A 16,900-nucleotide genomic window follows, 5' to 3' on the forward strand; every position below is an offset into this window, starting at 1 on the left:
CTGCATTTTCCCTGTTTCCTAACTGTTGATGCTGGGACTGGTTTTGGGGGAGCAGTGCAGTGAGCGGCACTGTGGCTCTGGCCGGGCTGGTGGTGATGTGCAGCTCGGTGCTGTGCTGGTGGGGGAGCGGTGCCAGTGGGAGTTTGGCTCTCAGAGCATCACAGGCAGACGCGGCTTGGAACGTGCTCAAGGAGAATGTTATTTTTTTCTCCCTTTCCAAATTCACTTGGAATACTCAGGGTAATAAAGCTCCACATGTGTGTTTCCCTCCAACACTTTTTCCCACTGCGTTACTTCTTCAGCAGTTTGGGAGAGCGTTTAGAACTTGGTAAAAAGCAAGGCCAAACGAATTACCGCGGGTTAAATTAAAAATTATGACCTTTAACATGGAGAAAATAATTTTTCCTTTGAGTGGAGTGAATTCAAAGGGACGGAGAAGGAAGGGAAGGCAGCCGGGCGGGAGCGGAGCGGGACCCCGAGCTCCCCTCGGGCCGCTGCCGTCCGCCGCGACACGGGCGCGTGTTGCCCACGGGGGCGCAGAGGCCGCGAGAGCACGGGGCCGCGTTCCAGCGCGCGGCGGCTCCGCGCGGGGCCTGCCCCACACACCTGCCCGCAGCCGGGGCCGGGCAGCAGCGAGCCCAGGCGGGCGCTGAGGCGGCCGCACGCCCGGCTGACAGCGGCCCGGGCGGCCGCGGAGCTTCCTGGTTCCCAGAGGGTGCCGGAGCCGCGGCAACAGGAACTGAGAGACGGGGGGAGGAGGCGGTGCCGCCGCTCCGTGCAGTCGCGGCCCGAGCCGGGGGAGCGGAGCAGCCATGGGCCGCCGCCCGCCGCCGCGGCAGCGCTGAGCCGGCCCGGGCCGCAGGGAGAGGGCCCTCTCCTCCCCGCCGGGCGCGGGGCTTCTCCCTCGGGGGTGCCGGAGCGGTCGCCCGGGCCCGCGATGTGACCATGGACAGCAGGTTCAAGTGAGTGGGGGCGGAGGCGGGGGGCTCGGCGCGGCGGGTAGGCCTCGCGGGCCGCCGGGCGGGGGGAGGAGGCGCGGGGAGCCCACCCGGCGGCGCGCGAGGGGCCGGGCGCGGCGCGGCCGCTGAGTGACAGCCGCGCGGGCGCGAGGCGGCGGGGCCGGGAGCGGGACTGCCCGCGGGGGGCGAGGGGAGCGGGGCTGAGGGGAGCCCCCGGCCCTCAGCGGCTCGGGGGGGAGGCGGCGGCCGCGGCCCCGCTGCCGCTCCCCGCCCCTCCGGCGGCCCCGCGCCTGCCCCCGGCTCGCCCCGCCGCGGCTGCCGAGGGGAAGCGGCGCTGGGACGGGCGGGCGGGCGCCGGGGGCGGGTCGCGCCCTCGGGAGCCTCCCGCCGTAAGCGGCCGTGAAATGGTGGCGGGGCGGCGTGCCGCCGCGCGGGCACAAAGGCTCCTCAAGCTGCCCGAGATCGATCTGCTCTGCGGCTCCAGCCTTTGTGCTGGCACTGCGCTGCGGCAGGTGTATGCGGCGGGTGAGAAACTGGCCGAGGCTGCCGTGCTGCTGCTCCGCTCCCTGCCCGGGAGCCGTCTCCTCGAAGAGCGGGAGCTGAGAGATGTTACACGCGTTTTTCTGAGTTGACAAAAATCTGGATGTGGGGGGGATGATGAATGAGTGGGTACAGAGTAGTAGCGGCAAAGACTGTCTGACAATTCTCAGATTACTCTTAACACATTTTTAACACTTCTGAGCATAGTGGGATGTGAAGAACAAACTTAGCAGCAGCTTTCTGGGGAGGCTGAGCTGGTGTGGTGTGAGATGGGGAGTGCAGCTGCTGGTGCATCCCTCAGGCTGTGCTCCTCACAGCAGTGCTGGCCTGCCTCCTGCACCTGGCACGCTGTGGTGAGGACACCTGGAAACAGGGAAGGAGTAAATAACCTCAGCTTGGGTAACGTCGTGGGGAAATGTCACTTCTCTTAAAGCAACGGTCTTATGGCTGCTTTTCCAGACAGCCAGGCCTCCTCAGTTCCATCCCCAACCTGCAGGGCTAAGAGCTGGCTGTAGTACTGGGGTACAGCTCTGAGATCCCAGGCTTGAGTTTCTGTAACTCAGAGCAGAATCTGTTCTCCTGCCTGCAGGATTTTCACAACTAAATACTTTAAAATATGATGCAAGGAAAGACTGTGGCATGGGTGGCTTACGTCTCTGTAACCTGAGTTAGACTCTGATTGTGTATCCCAGTAGATGATAATGCTGAGATCAGTAAAAGCGTGGCCTGAATCCATTAATTTTTGACAGCTGAGGTTTTCTCCTGCTCAGCTCCTGCATTTCACTCAGAATTCCCTTTAAAGAAACAACAGGGTATTAATTCACTGCGCCCTTCTCTTTAAGTTCCAGAAACCTGGGGCTAAATCCTGGAGTTTTCACCTACTTACAACCCTAGCTGACTTCAGTGGGGCGTTACTCACAGAGGGAGCTCATGTGTGAGCCTTTTATGTGGTTAAATAGCTAATTGATATGGGTGCGGTTATACCACTTGTTTTTAATATAAATAGCAGTACGCTTGGTAGACAGAGAGCTCAGTGGTATGGTAATGCCAGTTTGAGCTATTCCAATAAATACTTGGTTTGGGATTATGTTGGGCGTTCCTTGCAATTAGCACTGCAGTTGTTACTGTCAGGTGCGTGCTGCTGAAAGGCACCGGTGGGTGGGTGGCTGCTGCAGGGCTGAGTGGGGGCTGGGTCTAACCCTGGTTCCTGCAGCAGTGCTTCCTCACTCCTTGAATCATGTTTGCGACTCAACCTGCAAAGCTGTGGCTGATGGGGGTCAGCCTCTTAAGAAAGAGGAAGCTGGGAGAATCTCTGCCTTGTGGTGGTGATCAAGTGCATTAAAGACAGCAGCAAAATGAGTGGGATTGAAATAGAAGTGCCTGTTAGGTAGAAACCAAAGTTAGGAGAGGCTTCCTGGAACTCTGTTAATGTTTCAAATTGATCAATTGATAAGGATTTTATGAGTCCTTTTTTTTCCCCTTCACCTGTGAAGTATGGTACGATGTCAACTCCAAAAAAAACTATCTTGATGTTTAAGGCGGTGGCAACATCAGTTAGACAAGCGAAACAGTGCATTTATCTGCCTTACTGTTTTTTCTAAGGCTGTAGATGGAAGTGTGACTTCTTATTTCTAAGGAAGAACCACTGTGATTTCTAATTTCATTTTAATGGATTTTTAATTTATTTTAATGTATTCTGGACAAGTAGAATAGAAAAGATGTAACACCGTGGAAAACGATTTATGTTGTCTGAAGCATCTATATGATTAATTGTTTGCTTTTTCTAGGGAAAATCCAGAACGTACCTTTGATTTGGTACTGAAGGTGAAATGCCAAGCATCTGAAAATGAAGGTAATAATGTACTGTGTTTGCCAGTATCATAGAAATGAGAGATGGAAAAGGCTTGTTTGTATCCTTCTCTAGCTTTATTTAGTATTATGGATTGCTTTTGCATTTGGATTGCGTTAGAAAATGTGTGGACACGTCATTATTTTTTAAAATCTCCTAATGTTTTCATCGTTGTCATTTTTTTTTATTGTTGTGCTTTTATTTTTGGTTGTTTAGCTGTAAAATATTTTTGTTGTGACAGAGTAACTTGCAAAGCTTGGGCTTGAAATGGAGCTGCTACAGTTATTAAGAAAATGTTGATGTTATGTAAGATTTCATTTTATCAGAACAATTGACCTCTGCCTGTCAGTGGACTCTTCATTTAATCAGTGCCGCAGCAGGGAAGAAAGTTTCTCTGCTGGACAACAGGAAGAAACCTTTTTTGTAGCTTGTGTTTGGCAGATGCTTTGGCACGATACATGACGCAAGCGGCAGTGAGCACTGATGCGTGCTCCTGTTAGCCACTGGTTTTGCATCTCTGCAGGTGTGCGCTATGGAGCTCTCATACTGCGGGAGTTATCCGAGACAGGCTTTTTGCATCTCCTGTTAAGAGGTTGCTAGCGCTGAAATTGAAGTGACCTCTATAACTTGCTTTGGGGGAGCTCTGTTCATGCTATCATCCAAGGTTGTTGGCCTTTTAGAAACACAGGGAGCGAAGTCTTGTTGGGGTCATGCTGTAGTCCTGTTAGCCTGTGACAGTTGCGTCTTAATCACAGTTGTAAGAACAATCAATTACACTTTCAAATTGAGTGTATTTCTTATCCTGCTGTGCTAATGGATGCTATTTCCTGAGTTTACTTTGCTGAGTTAGAAGCCAACAGAAGCCCTTATACACGTACATAACCCCAAAGTACCCTTTTTTTTTTTCCCCCTTAAGCCAACATTTCCATTAGTGGTGTAAAGGGTACCTGCCTAACATGTCTATAAAGACTGTTTCTGTTGAAGCTAAACTATCGGAGCTATTTAGGTCTTTTCTTGGCAGTCCCAACAGGCTTTTCTGTACCTGCTATATTGTATGCTATCCATTACCGATGTCTCAGGTTCTTCTGCTCTTTGTTTCATTTTCTGTTCCTCATAACACTGTTCTCATTCAGCTGTAGAATAACATCTTCGTCCTGCTGCAACCCTTGGTTATTTTCTTTTTTTTTTTTTTTGTGACCAGCAGCATCCTTCCACTTAATGCCCACCTTTCTGATTTGCTGTTGGTACAGTCATGGTTTGGGGAATCGAGCTGGCTTCCCTAGCTTGGGTCATTGCTGTGCTGTGTTTTGTATCATGGTGCACACCATCTTCTGCTTGCTCCCTCCTGCAGTTTTTACCTTGGCAAATTCATAGATAGAGACTGTGAGAGCAAACTAGCACTCCTGATAATGTTGTTCCTTGCAGAGTGCCTTTAGCCAACATCTTTCCTTGGAGACTCACTCAGGCCCAGCCTCTCCCTGCAGGCTTTATTTAACTTCTCTTTCATCCTTTCCCTCCTGAGAGCCAGACTGCTGATAACCCTCTGCCTCAATGGCTGTATGGAGCTGCCTTGTGTTACCTGTGAGCTCTGGGCTGGCTCGCTTCTACCTGCCCAGGTGGCCACGTTGTGCTAGTTGTGAGCTGCCCTGTATGGAACAACTTTGGCTTGCGTGCAGCCGTGGCCGTGAGCTGAGGTGACACGGGGCTGCCTTTGTGGTTGTTCTGTAAGTGCTTCCTGTCCTACTCCACCTCTGACTGCCATCCTCTCAGCCCCGCTGGTCACCTGTGGTGGGGGGGACCATGAGGAGGGATGCCAACAGCATCTGTGTCATGTGCCCAGAGAGAGGTTTGTAGAGGTTGCAGCAGCCTGGAGGTTGTGTTGGTTCTTGTAAGAGTCCTCTAATGAGGACCTATGTACAGTTTCCTTTTGCCAACAAGATTGTGCTGGTGGAATGTTCTGGTTACCATCCTCCTGTACTTTGTGAGCCACGTGGGAGTCTTCTTAATTTCTTTTATTTTATATCTAATTCAGATAGTAAACTTTCCAGTGAAGGCTTGACGTTTTATTTACGCACGGTAGTGTGAGCACAGTAATGTATCAAATTAATATATCCAAACATTGAAGTTATTGAAGGGAAAGGCATAAGGGATACAAGTGCATTGTCTGCATGGCCCCTTTGGAAACAGAGCACTGTGGTCATGCTAAACAGGGAGCTTTCAGGGCTGGTTTATTATAAGGCCTAACAAATTTGACAGTTACCCTGCATTGTAGGTCTTGCCTTTAAATAGATTTTCATGCTAGGATAATCTTTTGAATATCTCATACTTGAAGATGTGATCCAGTCACCTGTTTCTTTGCTCGAGCCTTTCTTTCTTATGAAAGAGATTTGTGTTTAAATAGGGGCTTTCTCCCTCGCATCCCATCTGCTCTTGTACTTGATCCTGGAGCTATGTCAGGGCTGAATTTGCGACATCACTGTCATCAGTGTTGCCGTGGAAATATCACAGCCACGAAATGATGATCTCCCCACATGAGCGAGCAGCAGGGGAAGCCGACTTAGCGGAGGGGAAGACCTTAACATGACCTGTGCATCTTTGAGCCTTTTCTGCTCAAGCTTTGCTGTAATATGCGTTCTCCTGAATTTTAATTTCTCTTTGCCAGTGTATAACTGTTCTAACAAATAAAAATGGAGGTAGCTCTCCTGACTGTGTGACTGTTAATAAGATGATGATTTTATTAGCATGCTACACACCTGTGCTAATTTGATATGAGGAAAAATTTTGCAGTTAAAATTAGTATGCTCTTTGGAGAAGTTATTTAAGGTAACTTCTTAATTAAAGCAGAACTCTCAAAGAATGTTAATTTTTCCAGATCTGACAGCGTCCCAGGGCTTTTCCGGCTCTAAAGGATCGTGCATACATGAAATGTTGTAGGGTTTATTTTTATTATCAAATTTGATCTTAAATCATTCCACTAATGATTTGCAGTGTTTTCTATTTGGAGAAGACTGTTGAGAGCTTGCAGGTAGGTTAATATAAATGTATCACTCCACACATGGTAGATAGCTCCTCAGTGGCCATAGGCTTAATGGTGCTAGCGTGGCATTAGTTACAGCTGGACCTATTGTTAGTATTTTTGTGTTGGATGTCTGTTTTCTGCAACGTAAGTGTTGCTTAGTTGAGTATGTATTTCTCAGTACCTTGTTGTTGGCTGAGAGGATGATGCTTTGCGACTGCTCTCTCTTGCTCTTTCTTTTTAAGCTGTGGGGCAACACAATAATATCGCTAGACTTACACCATTTTACTACTTCTAAGCTTTTCTCATTTGTGGAGCTGGAGATAGGGATTCTTAAATCCATGTTCCTCTAACTGAGGGCTCCATTGAAGTAGTAGCGTGGGTTTTGACATTGTTGCTCTTGTTGATAATCTTTGTTCTTTGCTTGGGTTGCAGTAAAAAAAAAAATAAATCAGTTTATTAGAAGAGCTTAATGCTTTCTACTAGCACAAAGCAGAACATGGTTCCCTTACCAGCTTAGGAGATGCTGCTTACTCTGTTTTCACTTTTGATATTACTCCTCTTCTAAGAATCTTAAAGTTGCATTTCATCTTTAAGTTGAAGCGTGCATTCCGAAGAGGGGAAATAAGACTTCGGGAAAGTCACATTGTAGCCAATGTCAAAACTGCGAGTCCTCTGCAGCTGGTCAGAATTGTAATCCTCAATGTCATGGCATGTTGAAACATAGTAACTGAGCAGCGTGGCGGCTGCTGCTTTGGAAAATCTGTAAGGCAGCTCGGGCAGAATTTAGGGAAGTGCTGACCTCTGCTCACCTTGGTTTGCTGTGTGACAGCGAGGTGAGCGCCCGGCTGCTCTAACAGCCCGCTGCTTCAGCCGCAGATGTGGCTGGCAGCGTCGGTAGCACCGTGTAGCAGAAGGTCTGACATCGTCTCCCAGGCACCTGCAAGTTTTCATTAATTCTTTCCTTTGCTTCTCTTTGGGGAGCAACAAGCAAAATGACAGCAAAAATATCTGTGTGTTCTAACATCAGCAGTTGGCCTTCTGTGTTCAGGCTCGGAAACAGATATTATAGAAACTGTAGGGTTGTTTTAAAGACTAACATTGCTCTCTAGGCTGGGGTAAAAAGTTACATGATCTTTGCTCTTTGGGCTGAATCAGAAATAATAAACTAGAAATCAGAAATAATGCACTCTTATAGTCTTCTTGAGTGCGTAGCCTTGCGTAAGGCTCTTGGTCCAAGATGGTACGGCAGCATAAAGCAGGGTCATTCTGTCACTGCCCTGTCTCTTGGATGTTTTTTACTGTACCTGAGCATTCACATTGCTAACCAAAGCAGCCTTCAGCTTCTTTTTCCTCTTTTGTCATTATATTTTCAATGCATGTCCTTCCATGGTGGAAAGTAAACAATTTCTGGGGAAATGATGTTTCTGAGTTCTGAACATTGGATGTGCCCAGAGTAATAATTCCAGTGTCATCTTTTTGAGTGTTGTATATTTATGCATATGTAAACATATAAATGTTGATGCATGCGTACAACTGAACTTTCGATTTTGGTTAAATACATAAAGAAAAAGTTGATAATACAACTAATTTTATACACTGTACTCTCTCTGCTGATTTCATTGAAGCTGGATTGCAGAAGCCCAACACAGAGGCAATGCAAGTAGAGCAGCTAGAAGCAGAGAGGTGGCTCTATGCAACAGCTGCTCTGAACAGAAGGTCTTCTGCATTTTTGTCCACAGCTTCCCAAGAAGGAGTGACTCAAACTGCTTTTGGTTTGTGTGGTTAAGAGCACAGTTTGCTGCACCATTTTCTTCAATTATAGCACGTACGCAGAACAGCAGAGAGAATTCTAGGCTTGAAAAGGCTCCGCTGTGAATGTGCTGTTAGATTAAGGGAATTAAAGCACTGATAGTCTCAGTCTGAGTCCAGGACTCATTAAACCTGACTGAAGCTGTTCAAGTTTTACATGAAAACCCCTTAGAAATAGCAGTTTGTTTTCTGTTAAAGGAAAGAATGATTGGGTTGGAACAAGGTTTTGAGATTTGATTGCTTTTCTTCTATTTCCTCTTTAAATACTGCGGTGCCTCCTACACCCCTAGGGCTAGATGCATGATTTTTGGAGAAGGTGCTTTAAATAGTTGGTGGTGAATTGCATGAATAACTCCCGCAGCTTGCCTTGCCTGTACCAGAATGACAATAAATATTAGTGATGCAAGATCTTTAAATTCTTTTTCTTTAAAAGTTCTCCTTTTTTCTTGTGTGTGTGGGATTTGGTTCTTATCTATAAGGCACTAATAGGACAGATACTTCTAGGAAGGTCCCAGCTCTTGAAAAGAAGTTTAATGCAGTAGGCAGTTGGGTTCATAGGCAACCTGTCTTGCTTTGGTAGGATTTTCATTAAGCATCTTCCAAAACTGATTGCAGGATTGTGGTAGAGCAAGCTCTGTTTTAGTTTTTTTTTTTTTTAGTAATTGTTTTCTTCACTGTTGAGAAGTGCTTATTAACCACAAACACTGTGAGCCTGTGGGTGTAACGTTCTGATCAGATAACTCTTTTCCTCTGCTGTATTTCTTTTTTTTCAGAGCATCACTTGAACCTGATTACAAAGATAATTCTATCAGTGTAACGCATGAAGAAGCCTGCAGTATTTTTTTTAAAGAGTGACTAAACTTTTAATACAGTCTTTCTGCATTGCCAACCCTTTTCACTGCTTTGGCCTACCAAAATTTAGGCCTCCCTAATGTTTTCAAGTATGCTTTTCAGGTGACTATGGAGAGCAAACGTACGTTGCTATGAATTTGATGAACTTACTTACAAGTCTCGTATTTACTTGTAGACTTTCATTTTGAAATTTTCATAACACATTGGAGTTCATTTTACTCATTGGAGTTAAAGATGTTTTCTTAATTTGTACAACACCATTTCCCAACATGGACTATCTGGTGATAGTCCTAAATGCAGCTTTTGTATGTAGAAACTGAGGGCTTCCTTTCTGTGCTCGTTAGATGTTTCATTACATGTAACCACCCCGGCGACCCTCGTAACCTCGTGTGCTGGATTTTTGGGTTAGTGCCACTTCCACATAATGCTTTCTTAATTTTGCTGTTGCCTTTCAAATTTTCCAGTGGTGGTGCCCAAGAGGCTTGGAAGTAGCCACTTCATCTAGTCTGCTTTATCCACAGGATTATTGACTGACCAGAGTGTTGCTCAGTCCGTCGTTCAGGATGATGCATGCGTTTTGAGAGCGAATGCAGGTGTAGTGCTGGAGTTCGTGTGTTGTTTTCATCCGTGTTAACAAAACCGAAGCGTGTAAGCCTGAGTGTGGCTCAAGCTCTCTCATGTACGAGCTCCAAATGTAACTGTAAAAGTTTAATAACTGACAGTCTTCTGTATAATTTAAAGCTCTCCGCTTCTGTCTAAATAAGTGTATTTGTTAGATTCAAGTTTCTTCCTTTTAAGTTGAAGATTCTTCAGGGTATGAACAATGTCTTCCCGTATGCTTGGACTGTCACTAGCGAAGAGTGGGTGTTGTAGAATTATGAGCAAAAGCAATTAAAGCAACTATGGTATTGTATCTATGGTAAAGATGGGTGTTTTGATGTCTTTTCCACTTTTCTTTCATTCCTCAGACACAGAGAAAGGGAGGGTTAGTTATTCTAGCTTTTGGCTTCTCCTCCCAGAAGCAAAAATGTGGAGGAAAGTCAATGCTTTTCTGTGCTTTATTTCCTATAGATTTTTTTTGCCGACCTAAAGAGATTCTTGGATGTGTGTGTAATGTGGAGGTGGGCGCAGATATGGGCGGGTGGGCGGAGGAATGGTGAGTGAGGCAGCAGGTCAGGGGCGGGCTCCTCCTGCCTGCCTGCGTGCCTCGCCGAGGAGAGGAGCCCTCAGAGCGGGTGGGTGGGTGGGGGGCGCAGGCAGCGCTGGGGGAGCTGACCCCAGCTGCAGCAGCACGGGGCAGGCAGAGCCCGCTGACTGCCCTGCAGGCCTCTGCCCGGCTGTACCATTGTGTGACGTGGTGCTGCGTGCCGCTTCCAGCAGTGCGGTCTGCTTTGGGGCAGTGGAATGGGAAGGGAAAAATCTGAGAAGTTAACTAATACAAATCGTAATCTGCTGTAAGAACTTTGTATAGAACTCAGTAGAATTGACATTTAGTATTGAAAGTAAACATGAGCCCCAAATGACAAATCGTATTATGCGATGCAGTCCATCAGTATAAAAGCTGAAACTCCTCTGCATTTTTCAATTTTGATTTTTGTTTCATTTCGGTACTTAACTACTTGAGACGGCTGCCTGGGGGGCAGTTTGCAGGCTTTCAAACTGCCTGCATTCACAAGTGTTAAGAGTTCACAAATTTTTCTGGGCTCATGTCAGCATGCTTCTGCCCTCCCACGTGCCGAGCAGTCCCACTTGCACCAAAGTTTGTCATTTTTTGAGAAGCTGTGCTCTGCTGATAGCTGTCCTTGTACAGAGTTAAGTGGCTTGTCTTCTGTGTGTGTGGGGGGGATTTGAAATCTGTCTAAAAAACTTTGCAAACTTGTTAAGCTTTCAAGGTTTGTAATGTTTTTCGCAAGGCCGTACGACACCTCTCTCTAGCACTGACTTGTCAAGGCTGAAGTGTGGAGTTTCTGTTCTGATTCACAGCTATGTTCTTTTTAGTTCTTTTTCCTCTCCCACTTGTAACACTGGCAGAGGGATGCAGTACACACATGCTCATCTTGTAGTTTGGTATAGGTCATTCTGTTTGTAAATACAGTAAAACACGGTCAGGCCAACAAAGACAACTGCTACATGGACTACTAGTAGAAAGCTTGAAAACAAGCAAACCCTGAACAAAGCAAACTCCCTGAAACCAAAGTAAGTTTTCCCAGGGAAGTGCTAGTTTTATTCTTTGAAATAACTCCGTGTAGTAAGGCAATTTGCGCGTAGCACCTCTTTGCAATCAGTGTGTTAATAAAATCTATTTTTATAGTAGGCTGCCTTGCGATTACTCCAGGATCCAGGGAAAAGCATGATATTTACCGGCACGTACTTGAAATGGGAGATTCTGAGTGACAGGAAATATTAAAAAGCTGTAAACAGTAACTTATATCTGCTCTTGACATTTTCTCTGTATTTTGGAACTGTGGTTCTACAGTTGGAACTAAATAAATTGTGTAGAAGAAGGCTTCAGATATCTTATGGTTCTGGTTTAGGAGAATAGATTAAAACTTGATGCTGAACTTCATGTAGATGGAGAAGAGAAAAAGCAGAAGCGGTGGGGGGGTAGGGGAATGTCTGAACAAGATTTGGGGTGTGGTGTTGGATTTCCTGAGCTCGGGAAGCCAAAGCAGTGCCTCAGTCACACTGTCTTCCTCTGCGGAGCTTGCAATCCTCATGTGAATGGTGCTGTCCAAGTCTGAAACTCTTAATTAGAAATGAGACTTGAAGAACACCCTTGGTTGACATTTGTTGCAGTTTGAACACAGATCTGATTTCTTTTCACATTTGGGTGGGTATTCAGATGTAGATTATAATCTGGCTCAAAGTGCAAATTTGTGTCTGAAAAGAGCACGTTGGTTTCTGTGTTTACTTCAGATGTACTTTACAAGCTTGCAAGGTTAATGTCAAGTTTTAGTCATTACGGAGGAATAATCATCATAGCTGAAGTATTTTGCTGTAGACGTAACAGTTCACCGTTGCGTTTTTCCTTAAACTCAGAAGGGGAAAGAGTGACACAGAATGATTAATTCTGCTTGCATTCTAATAGAGAGCAAGAAATTCTTATTTGAGTTCAAATGCTGATCACATCAAGGATTTATTTTTTGTGCCAACTGAATCTGTGTGCGAACACACACCCAGCAACTGGCGCAGCACGAGCAGGAAGCTGCTCACATGTGTTGGGAAGCAGGAGCTGCTGGGATTTTCAGGCTATCCAATGGCTGTGGTTTCATCTCCCAGCGCTCATTCAAAGTGGTTGAGTTTGTTTATTTATTTCAAGTAAGTATGTTACCAGATCTAGAAACAAAATAAAACCCCTGAGATGCTGCTACTGTTGCCTGCCAGCTTCCCATGGCGTGCTTCTCTGATGGCTTTTGGACCCGTGCTTGCTTCAGAGTGGAGTTGTCTCTGGGTTAACTAACTCGGCTAAACTGCTGTCCCTTACTTGAGGAAATGGATTCAGCAATCTAGCTGGAGTCTTCCAGTTTTCTGTTCATGCAGTAAAGCTTAGCTCTTTGGGGAGAAACAGAACTGAAAGGTAGATCCCTATAATTTGTGGGGATTTTAAGGCATAGTGCATTTGGACATAGACTATATATTTGTGTTGCATATACAAGATCCTGTGTAACGATACTAGATAGGTATCATGCATTAACTTATAGAACTGAAAGCAGTTGATGATATCACGACATAATATGGGGCATTCTGAAAAAACTTTGTCCAGGAAAGAGTTTATCTTCTACGTATCCTCTCCCTGCTGAGGACACTGCCTGACAAGATGGGACTTTCCTTCCCTAGGACAGGTGAATTGTTTGCTCCTTCAGCTGAACTGAATGAGCTTTTTGTCATGTCACAGGTAGCTGTGATGAAAAAGTGCTTGTGCGCCAGGACAGATAAAACTTAATTGGTAAGGTGCTGAGTATTCAGTTGCTAATTCAGTTGAGCACTTTTAACTGGTGTATCTGAGTAGTCTGGGAATGGGCCTGCCTCATGCAATGAAGGTACGTGCTCACATCTGCTTCTGTGTGCTGCATGGGGTCAGAGCCCCGCGGTGCCTTGTAAGAGCTGCCCTAACCATGCCTATGTGGGTGTCAGCTGGGGAGAAAAGTCAGCTCAGGTGACAAGTATAACTAGTAAGGAAGCTGCTGAAAAAGCATTGCCTTTCTCGGTCTTGGTAGAATACGCTGTATTTTATAGAAAATAATTTGTAATGTATTTGCTTTCATACTGGTTATTGTGATAGAAATCAGTGCTATGGAAACTCAATACAAATTAAAAAAAAAAGCAAAAAAGACTTTGGGTTAGCTGCCTCTAAATGCCTGGCTGAAAAACATGTATTGCTGGCTGAAAGCATTTTCCACTGTCAATTTAAAAAAAAAAAATAAAAAAAAAAAATAAAAATTCAGCATGCCTTAAGTTCTCTGGCAACCAGCGATGGTGACTATCTTCCTCTGCAATAAACAATTCTGTGTGACGATGCTGGATGCTGGCAGATCCAGCAAAACACTTTGTCTTACGATATTTGTCAGGCCTTGCAGTCCTTGGAGGAAATCTGCATTATTTATTCAACGGTGAACAAAACAAAAATCCTTTCAGCTCCAATTATTGGAGAGAACGAAGGGCTCAACCAGATAAAACAATACTAAAAGTAAGCTCCCGGGAGTTCCAGTGCCCCTGGAATTGGCTGCAGGAGGTGAGCTGGTGCTGGCTGCTGGGGACTGCTCTCTGCAGCTCCCCTCCAGTGACAACCGTGCTCTCACAGAGCTGCCTGTGGGCTGCTATGCCTGGATTGGGCTGGCACTGCTTTCCTGTGCGTTGCAGAATGCTCTGTGTGCTATCCTACGTCCTGATGGAGATGTTCTGTGATGAACATTCTCTTCAGAAGTGTTACCCAGCAGATGCGTTGATGTGTCTGATGCTTAAGATGCCCAGTTGTTCAGTTGCAGGGAGTCAGAGTGCTCAGGATAAAAGCTTGCCCGTGTCTGAGGTCACCTCAGAAGAGTGTGGCCTGGAGAGTCCTTGTGGCTGCATGGTAACCTGGCTGTGGGGGCTGAGGAAAGTAAAGGCGGCTTCTCTGTGCAGGAGCTGCATGGTCTTAGGACGGGCATTCTGGTTTCTTGCAGGAACGTAACTGGGGAGTGTAGGAGTCAGATCAGAGTGGCTCACGTTGTGCCTTCAAAGCCAGCAGAAGTGCATCCTGTACATTCCTCTTGTATCTTAATATAACAGCAACGTGGTGCTTATGTATGTTACTTCTGCTCCCGGGCCCATCAGCCCTAGGAGTTACCCAGCTGAGCACAAGCAGTGTGCTTTAGTTGTCAGCACGTCTTGAAGCGTTCGTTGCTCAGCAAGTGAGACGCAAAGTCCTGCTAGGACAAAATGTGCCAGAACAGCGCAAACAATGGCTGCAAATGAAGCGATGTTTTGAAATGCTCTGCATGCAGTGAGACCAAAATGTTTTGGATGTTTTCTTCCTTTTTTTAAAAAAAATATATTTATATATATATGCACACACATATATACGTATATATATATTTATACACATATATATATTTAGACCTATGTTTAGTTAATGTTGCTTTGGAAATGTGGAGGAGGAGTGTATCTTAGCACAGCAGTTACTGCAGGTCCTCCATGCCTGAGGGTCAGAACACAACATGAGTCATGGAGCAGATACAGACAGCCTGACTTGAGATAAATGAGGAAGCAGCTAAGTGTTAGGGGAAGTGAGGAAGTACCTTTATTGATGGATGTTCCAGAACCCCAATATTTTTTTTTTTGAAGTCCCAGCAGTATGAATGCAATTAATCTATTTCACGGGGATATTAAAAGTCATGTCACGTATGAAAAGCAAATAGAAATTATGGTGTTTGCTCTGTGTTATCCTCAACTAATAATCCTGTGGCAGAACGCTAGTGATCCATTACAACAACATAATACATCTTAGAAGCCAAAGAAAGCACGTTTGAAATATAAATCAATAGTTCTAAAGTTTAATTACCCCATAATATTTGTGTTTTATTCACCAAGATTTCTGGAGGTTTTTCTAACTCTACACTGTATCAGCTAGACATAGCAGGATAATGTGGGCATTGCAGCTGTGCATGCTCAGGCTGAAAGCCAGACTCTGTTCTCAGATCCGCTCTGAACACCAGTAGCCAAAAGATTAATTTGAAATCAATATTTTCAACTTCAATTAAGCTCTTCTTAAGAGAATGTTTACTATATAGCACTGATGAGAAAGGGGTTTGTTCACCAATTGAATCTGAAGTTCTCAGATGTCATAATAGAATAATTATCTTCAAATGCAATACATAGCAGTGAAACAATGATGCATTTGCGTTTATAAACCTGTTAGAAGTTATTGGTGTCAATTTAATGAACAGGTATATGGGTAAAATCTGCTTTATGTATCACAAGCTGCAGTCCTTGCTATGGGAAATAGCGAGTGATTCCTGTGCCCAGGGAAGCTGATCACATATCCCCAAGGCACAGTGGTGCAGAACACTGTGTAATCCAGGGCATTAGCCACCTTTGCTTTTGAAGGGTATTAAGTAAATGAAGAAGTGTTTTGTAAACAGTAGATGAAATACCTTCCTAACTTGGGTTAGATGGCTGAGTAGATATTAATAGGATACAAAATCTTCCAGCTCTGGAATATGTTTACAGAGCTGGCTCTGATTGGTTTTTCTTTTTTTTTCCTTTTGAGCGTCCTGTTATTGTCCATGTTTCCTCCTTGCGTGTGTAAGGTTGACGTTTTTGTTTGACTTAGCAACACCGAAGGAAAAGGATCAAAACACTCACTGTGAGGGCCAGGCATAACCCCAGGTCTCTGCTGAACTTTGCTGATGTTGAGCTTCAGCCAAAGTGGGGCAATAAAAAAAAAAAAAAAAAATTGCAGAAAGGTAAAATGCATGCTATGTGTTATTGGGTGGTACAAGCACCAGTGACCCCAGGAGGGGAGCAAAGATTAGATATAAGAAAAATTTTTTTGCAGTAAGAATGGTGAGGCACTGAAACAGGTTGTCCAGGGCTGTGGTGAATGGCCTATCCTTGGAGACACTCAAGCTCAAGTTGGATGAGGCTCTGAGCCCCTGATGGAGCTGTAGGTGTCCCTGTTCAATGCAGAGGGATTGGACTAGATGGCCTTTAAGGGTCCCTTCCAACTCAAATGATTCTATGAAAGAAAGCCAGCATCGCATTACTGAGAGTCAAAAACCAATGAGCTTCCCTCGTAGCATGCATCCAGGGGCCAATTTCAGAAGAAAAGGGGGAAAAACGGTGCCACATCTTGGAATAGCATTTTCCAGGAAATAGGTGCTTTGAGTTTGCACTGAGTTGCACTGAGTGACTAATAACACAGAAACAATGTGTTTCTTGCCAGTAGATCTCTGGGGCCGGCAGCACGCGTTCCTGTGCTCCACTCTCTCTCTGCCAGCTAGCAGAAAGCAGCTGTTGGCATGGTTGCTGCCCGTGCATTGTGCTGGGGCAGCAGAGTCACACTGCGGGCAAGAGCTCCTGAAACTGGTCTTGAGTTTGGGCTGGTTCTTGTAGCTGGAAACTGAGATACGAGTGCGTGACAGGGAAACTCCAGGTGTTCAGGTCTTACTGGAGAATTGTATTCAGTAACCTTTTTCTTAAATTTAGCTACAGGGCTTTGCAATGCTTGGAATGACTCATGTGTTGTACCAGAGCTTAAAGTATTCCTTCTTTGTAAATTTAGAATTCTAACTTCTGTTTTTATAAGCAGTTTTAGAGGGTATAAACGACTAATTGAGATAAAAATGATTGAAGAGCCCCAAAAGGGATGGTAGATAAGTAATACTCGATACA

General features: G+C 45.3%; 1 protein-coding gene across 2 annotated transcripts in view; it reads left to right on the plus strand.

The window, feature by feature from the left end:
• The window catches only part of DENND1B (DENN domain containing 1B), a 151,690-nt gene continuing 135,411 nt past the window's right edge, over positions 622-16,900 (plus strand). For both annotated transcript variants that reach the window (XM_021404161.1, XM_021404162.1), the window contains exons 1-2: positions 622-962; positions 3,287-3,351. In XM_021404161.1, coding sequence (XP_021259836.1) covers positions 946-962; positions 3,287-3,351 — 82 coding nt within the window. In that variant the 5' untranslated portion in view covers positions 622-945. The remainder of the gene's footprint in view (positions 963-3,286; positions 3,352-16,900) is intronic.

This window comes from Numida meleagris, chromosome 7 (assembly GCF_002078875.1).
Source record: "Numida meleagris isolate 19003 breed g44 Domestic line chromosome 7, NumMel1.0, whole genome shotgun sequence".
NCBI lineage: Eukaryota > Metazoa > Chordata > Aves > Galliformes > Numididae > Numida > Numida meleagris.